Source organism: Haplochromis burtoni, unplaced genomic scaffold, assembly GCF_018398535.1.
Source record: "Haplochromis burtoni strain Fernald_Lab_line unplaced genomic scaffold, NCSU_Asbu1 Contig_975, whole genome shotgun sequence".
Lineage (NCBI taxonomy): Eukaryota > Metazoa > Chordata > Actinopteri > Cichliformes > Cichlidae > Haplochromis > Haplochromis burtoni.
In genome coordinates this window covers 25,251-35,903 of record NW_024583336.1, presented here as the reverse complement: position 1 = coordinate 35,903, position 10,653 = coordinate 25,251, and the positions used below count along the sequence as shown (strand labels likewise).

The following is a 10,653-nucleotide window of genomic DNA, read 5'->3' as shown; positions in this document are numbered from 1 at the left end:
TTGGGCATCTTTCTTTGCCTTTAGACAACAATTCTGATGGCAAAAGAGCCAAACGGGACAGGCCAAAAAAAAAAGAAAAAAAAAAGAATTTGCTGTCACCTCTAGTCCACTCAGATATTCATGCAAAAGCACAGTGTATTTCCCTGTGACTCTCAGCCACCGAATAAATGCTGCATGTATAGAAAAGGTGTGACTTTGTGCATGATGTCTGGATAGTACTAGAACTGGAGCCTGGCTGAAGTGTCAAAGCAGTGGCTGTGTGAAGGCAAGCGCACCTTTTTCACTTCTCTTTTTCGCTGTCAGTCAATTCCTCTTGTGTATCATTCAGTACAGATGAATAAGCTGCATTCAAAATCAAATAGAGCCTGTTATTAGGTTAAATTAACACGTAACCCTCAGTGATAAACCCTAAAGAGCCCAAGTGTCCTTTTTTGTTGCTAGGGAACTGCGGAGTTAGCTGTGAAACCTGCATTCATATGGCTGCTTAGTTACAGGAAAGGTTGTGGAGTTAACATAACTCAACATCACATAGCTTTACCTCAGTATAACAGTTTTTGGCTTGTTTTCAGTAAAAAAAAAAAAGAATGTTTAAGTAAAGTACAAGAACCTACAAATTCAACTGAAGTATGTACCACCTCTGTCTAAAGCAAGAAAAGAATTTAATCACTACTTAAACTGACATATAATTAAATTGAATAACATTATCCAAGCAAAAACCCCAAGATGGTTAGGGTTATTTGTTATTTATAATACTAGTTTTTTGTTGTAATGTTTTTTTTTACCTGCCTATTGTGCACTTTCCAACCAGCCTGTATTAGCAGGCTGCATTAGCTCGGGACAACTAGCATGCCTATAGCATCAATGCAGAGAAAGCAAGTAAGCCAGTGCTGAGCTTGTGATGACACTCTTATTTTCTGCTGTCTCTGTGCAATCATAGTTTATGTTCCACTGATGCATTTTTGCCTTAATGTGACTCAATCCAAATAAGCCTGTTTACAGTTTTTCACTACACAAAAGACAAAAACTGATAAGGAAGCAATTTTTCAGGAAAGGCTTATGAAGTCAAAGTAATAAGAAAAAGAGAGGAAGTGGTGTACAGTCCTGTGTGGATTTCAGTATCCACTAGGATACATTTTCCACATTATGCATATGTAAGCAGTTTTCTGTAAGAATCTATAGACCAGTGATGTGCTACTGTTACAGCAGCACTTTTCACGCAGCCTACTTAAGATTGAACTCTTATATGTTTTTTCAGCCTTTTATTACTTTTTTGTTTTCTGTGATTGGTAACGAGATGGAGCAGATGGGCATTGGGCCTGCTTTGATTGATAGATACCCTGACACATGGAAGTGTGGTCAACTTGTGTCTGCTGAGCCTCACCTTTGCTAACTGGACCTCTTGACAGTGTTTGTGGTGTGAATACCTTTTGGAACCAATAATATGGTTATACAGGGTGGGCCATTTATATGGATACATGTTAGGATGGCTGGGTCGGTTATACAGGGTTTTGAGTTTATATATTATTTATCATTTCTATTCTTTGGTTTCTTTGTTAGAGTTATGTCTTATGGTTTGTCTCTGTGTAATCCTTAGTTGCTGTCTCCCCTGTCCGCTATATCCCCGTATCCAGTCAGTGCCTGTGTCTGCCCTGGTCCCACATCTCTGTTCCCTCTGTTGTAGTGCCTGCATGTGAGTCTGTGTCTTTTGTTCAGTCTGTGTTATGTGTTTCCTGTTTTACTTTGAGGGTCTCTGTCTTATCTCAGTGTGTTCAGTTTACGCTTCCTTGTCTCGTCAGTTCTGATTTCCCCCAGCTGTGCTCTCCTTCTGTGTCTCATTCCCCTCGTTACTTCCCAGTGTATTTAAACCCTGTGTTTCTCTGAGTCATTGTTGTGTCGTCCCTCATGCTGTGTGGATCTTATTGGTAATGTCACAAGAAAAACAATGGTGTGCTTGGTTTCAAAGTAACTTTATTCTTTCGCGAATTATTTACAAGTTTCTGACCACTTATAAAATGTGTTCAATGTGCTGCCCATTGTGTTGGATTTTCAATGCAACCCTCTTCTCCCACTCTTCACACACTAATAGCAACACCGCAGGAGAAATGCCAGCACAGGCATCCAGTATCTGTAGTTTCAGGTGCTGCACATCTCGTATCTTCACACCATAGACAATTGCCTTCAGATGACCCCAAAGATAAAAGTCTAAGGGGGTCAGATCGGGAGACCTTGGGGGCCATTCAACTGGCCCACGACGACCAATCCGCTTTCCAGGAAACTGTTCATCTAGGAATGCTCGGACCTGGCACCCATAATGTGGTGGTGCACCATCTTGCTGTAAAAACTCAGGGAACGTGCCCGCTTCAGTGCATAAAGAGGGAAACACATCATCATGTAGCAATTTCAAATATCCAGTGGCTTTGAGGTTTCCATTGATGAAGAATGGACCCACTATCGTTGTACCCCACACACCACACCAAACCATCACTTTTGTTGGTCCAACAGTCTTGGAGGGATCCATCCAATGTGGGTTAGTGTCAGACCAATAGCGGTGGTTTTGTTTGTTAACTTCACCATTCACATAAAAGTTTGCCTCATCACTGAACAAAATCTTCTGCGTGAACTGAGGGTCCTGTTCCAATTTTTGTTTTGCCCATTCTGCAAATTCTGTGCGCCGATCTGGGTCATCCTCGTTGAGATGCTGCTGTAGCTGGAATTTGTAAAGGTGCCATTTAGCTAATATCCTCCGAAGGGATGTTTGACTAATGCCACTCTCCAGTGACATGCGGCGAGTGCTACGCTGTGGGCTCTTGCTGAATGAAGCTAGGACAGCCACTGATGTTTCTTCATTAGTGACAGTTTTCTTGCGTCCACATTTTGGCAAATCCAACACTGAACCAGTTTCACGAAACTTAGCAAGCAGTTTGTTAACTGTAGCATGGGAGATGGGTGGTCTCGTAGGGTGTCTTGCATTGAAATCTTCTGCAATGACCCGGTTACTGCGTTCACCAGATATCAACACAATTTCGATCCGCTCCTCACGTGTTAACCTCTTTGACATGTCAATGGCTGTGAACAAAGAGAAACTTGTAAATAACTCATGAAAGAATAAAGTTACGTTGAAACTAAGCACACCATTGTTTTTCTTGTTGCATTACCAATAAGTTTGATGTGTCACATGGCCCTCTTCCTATTGAAAAAACAAAAGTTGTATCCAAGATGGCCGACTTCTAAATGGCCACCATGGTCACCACCCATCTTGAGGAGTTTGCCCCCTCACATATACTAATGTGCCACAAACAGGACTTTAATATAACCAACCATTCCCATTTTATTACGGTGTATCCATATAAATGGCCCACCCTGTAGTATAACGGTTTGTTATTAACTTTTGTTGATTTAATGTTTATGAGTTATGATATGACTTTTTGATAACCTAAGACTATACACATTGTCCAAGTATGACACTTTTCTAAAGCTATCCTCTGCAAGAGGCCTGTTCGCCTGTATGTAAATGTCATCTCACAATTTATTGCAAGATTTGAATTCTTTACTGTTTCCCCTGTTTGCTTCTGTTTTGTGCAAACTCCTTTTAGTTAATTATCCTACATATCCTCTTGTATCATTAGTTGTATATGCATTAGTCCATTTGTTTCACCTCTAAAATTTAGCATTAAGCCTGAACACACATAAAAAATTAATATATTGAAGAATTAAATATGCATAGTCTATACACTCTGGGTTTTTTTCTTTCTTTAGAATTAAAGGCAGGGAAAATTGCTTGAATGCAAAATCACCTGATGGATGCCACCACATCTCAGTTTGAATTTTCCCTGATTCAAAATGAGTAAATACTCAAGGTACAGCATGAGATGATTTCAGCTAGTGTACTGCATTTGTTTTTAAACCTCAACTATTAAGATTGCTTGTTAGCATATTGTTGGCACAAATTGTTTTTAAAGATGTTGAAAACAGCTTGAAAAAAGACAGAAAAGGAAAAATGAAATAAAGAGGCTAGCGTTGTCAGGTAATCACATTTACTCCCTCAGCTGGTATTCATCCAGTAGCCCAAATTTCAAATTTCATTTCTTGTAAATGATGTTTTTGTTTCCCAGTATTTGACTGTGTTTGTGGTGGTAGCGAATGTGTGTACGACAGGAGGCACACCAGTGAAGTCTTAAATACAATAGAATACAAATTAGTACTGGAAGAGCTTTAGCTTCACTGCAGCTCTGATCTGCAGTTAGTGATAGTATTTCTTCTGACTTGGTTGCAGTTGGGGTTCTTTCTATGATGCACTGAGCATTTCTTATCAGCTCACCTCTTTTCACTGCCATTGCACTCAAATCTCAATATGTCATAGTATGTGTTTTGTCCTGTGCTCTCCTTTTTCCTCTCTCTTTCTCCTCAGTAGTTGTTAGCCTGGCTCTGCTGGCTATTGCGTCCTGTTAAAACTGAATTCTTCTCAATTCCCAAGTTCTCATAGGGCAAACACTATGAAAAAGCACTTGAATCACTGGGATTCTCTCACTGACATTTTCCTTACAATACACGCATCTCAATCCAGATACTGTTTTGAATTATTGCTATGTGAATAAAACTGGATTGAACGGAAATGAAAAAAGTTGATGGTTTGGGATTTCCATAACAGCAACCTGATCAGCCTACTGGTAGGAAAACAGGAGTTACTCATCAGCAGCAACTGAACTTTCAACAGAAAAGTGAGAGATTTGTCCATTTGTAAATGAAGGTGTTTTTTTCTTATATGAATGAAAGAAAATATAGTTTGTTAAATATCGGCTGAGCCAAGTTAAATCTGTGGGTGGTAAATATGTTGGTTACTCTTCAACTTCATCAAGTAGAAGAATAACCATAGTAACCATAATTGAACTCCATAGTTCAGATTCAACAGCGCATATTTGACTGAGGTGTAGCTTTTAGCGTAAACGCTAAAAGCTATGTGCAAAACGTAAACTTACGTTTTGCACATACTGCATCTCTGTATGGTTCTCCAGCTGCACCGTGGCACACAAACAGGCACTTTACATTCAAATTCAAATTGTATTTGTCACACACACAACCATACACAGTATGACATGAGGTGAAATGTTTATTGCTGTGCAATGCCCAACCATTAAATGACAGTAAGAATTGACAGTAATATTTACAGATTTACAGATCACTACCAAAACTTACAGATTTTATTAATAAAAAGAAATTATAAGACGCATGCAAAAAGAAAAACCAGAGTGCGTGTGGAGATGTGATGTGTGTGGGAGAGTTCAGTCCTACACCTGGTTCAGGGCCCGAATAGCCTGGGGGAAGATGCTTCTTCTTCAGGGTCATTAATATGGCCAAAAAAATCCTCGGACAAGCTCTTTTCTCCCTGAAGGACCTGTACAGCACTCGCTGTCTCAAAGGGGCACGTGGCATCTTACTGCACACACCCAGGACACCGAGTGTTTAAGCTGCTGCCGTCTAGCAGGAGAATCAGGTTGCTGAGGTCATGGACAAGCAGACTCAAGGACAGCTTTTAGAACAGGGCAATAACCCCAATCAATGCTAACAGCTGACCTGATTGGCTACTTCCCTGGACTTTTTGGGGGGTAATCATGTGGAATAAACATTCATTCTTTAATTTATCATTCATACCTTTTTTGCACTTTTTATCCACTTTAAAGTTTACTGTTTTGTGTTTTGTTGTGTTTATTTTTTTTTCTTTTTTTTTTTTTCTTTTTTTTTTTTTGTGTCCCGTTTGGATCTTTGGCCATCAGAATTGTTGTCTTAAGGCCAAGAAAGATGCCAAGCGGATTTATTTTACCAAGTGGATCATCATGGTCTTGCCATATTGGTCCATTTGATTGACCTTTATTATAATTATGAATTTATTTTATTTTCAGTTGCTACAAACGGGACAGCTGTTGTGTTTAGCTGTGCTTAGTGCCGATATGGGACAATTTTGCAATTTCGTTATCATATCTTATATATGCGAGTGGTATCAATCTCCTCATCTTAGTCTTGGAAACCAAATGAGGATGCATCAGTTTAAAACTGTTGAACTATTTGCTTAATCTTTGATAGTTGCTAAGCAACTATAGGCTAAATAGCTTACTTGATTACCTTCAAATTATAACAAATGTAGATTCAGTCATCTAGATTTAGCTCATGGGGGTTATTTGCTTTTGTTATTTGCATGTAAAATTTGATTTGTTGTTTTGCATGGGTGGAGTTGATTTCCCAGATGTAAACATGCTTGACACTGGAATGAATTTAGCTGTTCATCTACAGCATCTCCCTTATGCATTTTATGATGCAGGCTGACAGACCTCCCCTATTTTCACATAAAAACCTTGCCGGTACAGGTTTACTATATAGTACACAGAATATTGGGACCTCTTTTATTAGAAAGTGTGTCAGGAAAGTGAAAAGGCCTGGGAACATTTAGCTGGAAACTTCATTAAGGGTTGAACTGAAGGTCTGTTGGATGATGGGATGGCACAATTCAGTGAAATCACGAGTTCACACAAAAATGTGTAATTTTACACACATACAATGGTGAGGCACACAGGCAGGTCAGCAAAGTGATGGCAAAGTTCAACAGAAGCTGGGAGCTTGCTTTTGCATGTGCAAGTTCAATTTATGTGTGTAGCTTGTGTAATTGAAAGTTTGCAAATGTGCTTGTGTGCGCATGTGCGTATGTGTGTGAGATCAGAGGTCCTGTGTTAAGGACAGGCCTGCTAAGTAGGCCAACAGCTGCTTCCCTGGCAATTCATCTCCAGTCAGCTTTGAAGCCTGCTTTTTCCTCTTATTATTTCAAACCAGGCACATTTGACATATTAATTGAGCTTTCTTTTGTATTCTGGTACACTGACCATCATCATTTTTACTTGCCGCACTTTTACACAAACACATTTAACATCCCTTTGTAGATACAAGCATCTGAGAAACACAAGTGACCAGGTGTTAGTTCCAAGGCTGGTTTATCTATTATGTATTCAAATAAATGCAACATATTCACCACCTGCATGTGCGTGTGTGTGTGGTAGCGTGGGTGTTTATAATTGCGCATTGCAGAAATTACAAACGCTGCTGCTCTGTCCCTCTACCACCTATCGGATGTGTGTGTGTTTTTGTGCCCTTTGATGGTGGACAAAAGACCAGTTCTCCCTTGATCACTCATTTCTTCTCTCTCTTTGCTCTTGTTCTTTTCTAACTCATTTTTCCATCTCTTCTTAACAAAAATGGAAAAATAAACTACAGAGTAAAATACTGAACAGTGGCACAAACACGTGCACACACACTATCCGTCTTTTTGTCCATCACTCTTCATGGCGCACGCAGCGAAGTGCATTCAAGTGAAGCAGAGCACACAGCTGTGAACCAGCCCAGGGGCTTGTCCTCTCTCTCTTTCTCCCTTTCTGTGTATGTCTGTGTGTCTTGACAGCTTGGACCACTGGGACACAACCAGAGGTGTAAACAGGTCAACATGAGAATGAGGGCACTCTCAGTGCACGAGAAACAATCAGAGAGTAGCACCGTTTATTCAAAGAACTGTCTGTGCTTGCTGTTTAATTAGAATATTCAGCATCTTCACACACACGGGTACACACAAACTGAGTGGTTAATCTGTGTTAGAGTTGATAGATGACCACAGTCAGCGGTCAGCCTTTCTTCCTCCCTACAGCTGCTGTGCCACATGCTCACTTGGAGTGGTGAAGCACATGCAGCAGGCCTCCAGTGTAAGCATGGTAAACTGCCGGAAACACTGGTTATATAATCATAGCATGTGTTCACTGTCACTGTGGTCTGGGCAAAATCTCCTGTTTACACAGCACAAACACATCTGCATTTGGTTGTCTTCTCTGTCAGTATTCCACCTGCACTGTCCAGCTTTGATGAGTGTAGCAGCACTAAGAGTTTTGGTTCAACAGCTGTTTAACCCGAGTCCACTTAATATATGAACATCCTCCCACATACCTCATCGATTACTGTTAACCTCATGTGAGCTGTATATGTGGTTAGTTTTACGGGTGATTTACGAAAGTTGTTGAAACTGTTTTCTGAACACAGGCACAGCTGGTTCATTTCAATATCAAGCTGGGCCAGTCACAAAACTCTGTAACGTGCAGTCTTATCACTGCACTCTCCTTGTAAATACAGTACTTTAAAAAAAACAAAAACAATTTTTACAGCAAAACCCAGTTTGTACTGGCACAGCGTGTTACTAAATCAAGCCCTTAATCTCCAAGAGAACACTGGTCACCCATCTGAGGTTTGGGCTGGATGTGGGGTTTTCAAATTTATAACAGTTTGGAATTCTGGAAAAAGCATTTAATGGTAAAACTTGAAGAGAGACGTCATTTGAACTACAGTATCTTCTACAGTATCTTCTAGTTTCTGATAATATATCTCTTTTTAAATGTAAAGGCAGGTTTACATTTAGTGTCCATCATTTGGTAAATGGTATATGGTCTGTATTTGTATAGCGCTTTACTTGGTCCTAAGGACCCCAAAGCACTTTACACTATACACAATCATCCACCCATTCACACACACGCTCACACACTGGTGATGGCAAGCTACAATGTAGCCACAGCCGCCCTGGGGCGCACTGACAGAGGCGAGGCTGCCAGACACTGGCGCCACCGGGCTCTCTGACCACCACCAGTAGGCAACGGGTGAAATGTCTTGCCCAAGGACACAACGACCGAGACTGTCGGAGCCGGGGCTTGAACCGGCAACCTTCCTTGTATGTAACTAAAGCTACAAGTAACTAATGTAAATGAAAATTCCCTGACATTTATATATCAATGAGCGCAATGTTTTGTTTGAGGTCTAGGAAGTCTTCTTTTAACCTCTTCAGACAGAGCTGACTTCTTTGTCTCGGACAACTTCCCTCTATGACAACAACATAAGATTCACGAGTGATTTGGTTAATAGTTTTTCCTTTTTCCTCCTCCTCAGTGTAATTATGTGTGTAGTAGACAGTGACAATATTTGGCATGGCTGGCTCTGTTCCTGACTGACTGGCACGTACTTGAGTAACAGAAACACAATTAGTCACAACTCAAGACAGGGGTGAGAACCAGTTTTTGCAGTCATTATATCACCGAGTAATTTATTGCTGACTGTGGAAGCATAGCGTGACTCTTACCTGTATGTATTCAAAATTGAAAAGAGAACGAAGGAGGATTGACATCAAGGGAAAACACTCATCATTGAAGCAATTCAGTGTGGGAAGATACATTTTTTCACTGTGTGTGCATGTGTGTACAACAATTACTAATCTTAACTAAGAGTATCCAGTTTCTGATGATTTCTGCTGGTTTATTTTTACAGCTCTGATATCTGCTGGCTGCTGCACCAACTCATGTAGGAGTGTTAAACTTTGGGACAGGTGAGTCCCCAGAATTCTTATCTTTTATATATTATATCTGAACTTTTTATATTATTTTATATTATTTCATATTTAGAAGATATGGTTAAATCACTATGTGGTGGAGCTGTTTTTAACATAAACGTCCGGTGTGCAAAATACTTTTGAGTGCTAAGACTTTATCACAAGTGACCTTAACGCAGAAAAAGTTTTGTGATCTTTATTTATTTATTTCAGTTATCTTAACTGTCATTATATCAAATGAACAGGTTTGTGAGTAACTATGTACCAGTCTGATGTTTTCCAGTTCCAGTGTGTTGGAACACAGATCAACACAGATCTCTCAATACTACAGTGCCAATACCACTGTTCAATTTCTGATAATCATTTATCAGATCATTTGCAAGGCAACACCAGACTTGACGTAAACATTGCTTCCCTTACTTTGTCATTTAAAATGTAACATAAAATATAATCCGAACATATACATTTGGTAAACAGGTGTTTAGTAATTAACTAACAAAGGATAAAATCAAACGATTAAAGAAAAAAAAAGTTTAGCTCAGTTTACGAGTTGATGGAGGCAGTTAACATTTACAGTCAAATTAGCTCCACCTTTCCCTGCTGTCAGGCTGAGTGAATGACTGATTTTCTTGTCCTTTGATTGTGCTTGGATAAATAATTCTTAAATAAATAAAATTTAAAAATAAATAAATAAAAATAAATAAAACTACTGATATAATTCTAATAGCCTAGGGTTGGAATAAGGGTAGAAATAAGTCATCACAAATGATGACTTACACATACCAGGATAATATTTATATTTGATAAGAACATTATTATTTTACTTAAGTGAAATGATATGCAAGTGTTACACCAAATAGAACAAGAGTGAGAATAAGCAAGACGATTTCACAGGAAAGCATTGCTATTAAGACAGAATTAGTCTGAAGTTCAGTTGAAATGAAACGAAAAAAAAGTCCAGTATCAAATCCAGAAATGATCAAATTTGGCAACGCTTTTTAATTTATTCAGTCGGTAATATGTGAAAACCCAATAAATTCAGAGAGAACAGAGAATGTAAATCATCTACAGGTTATGAAAATTTGGAAAAACATGGAGTAGGTAACACCTTTGGTAGTTGAAGTGCTGACATAAGAAGCCATCTTGGGCAATGGATAGGTTCAAGGTTCAAGGTTCTTTATTTGTCACATGCATAGATATACAAGTATAACACACAGTGAAATGTAGCCTGACACGCTCCTCGACATGTGCAAAAA

At 39.3% G+C, this 10,653-nt stretch overlaps 1 protein-coding gene across 2 annotated transcripts in view; it reads left to right on the top strand.

Moving 5' to 3' along the window:
* The window catches only part of LOC102310250 (coiled-coil domain-containing protein 85A), a 52,974-nt gene that overhangs the window by 21,393 nt on the left and 20,928 nt on the right, over window positions 1-10,653 (top strand). For both annotated transcript variants that reach the window (XR_001335916.2, XM_005951319.3), the window contains exon 3: window positions 9,337-9,394. Coding sequence is in view for 1 of the 2 variants with exons in the window: in XM_005951319.3 (XP_005951381.1) it covers window positions 9,337-9,394 (58 nt within the window). In the remaining variant the exon portion in view is untranslated. The remainder of the gene's footprint in view (window positions 1-9,336; window positions 9,395-10,653) is intronic.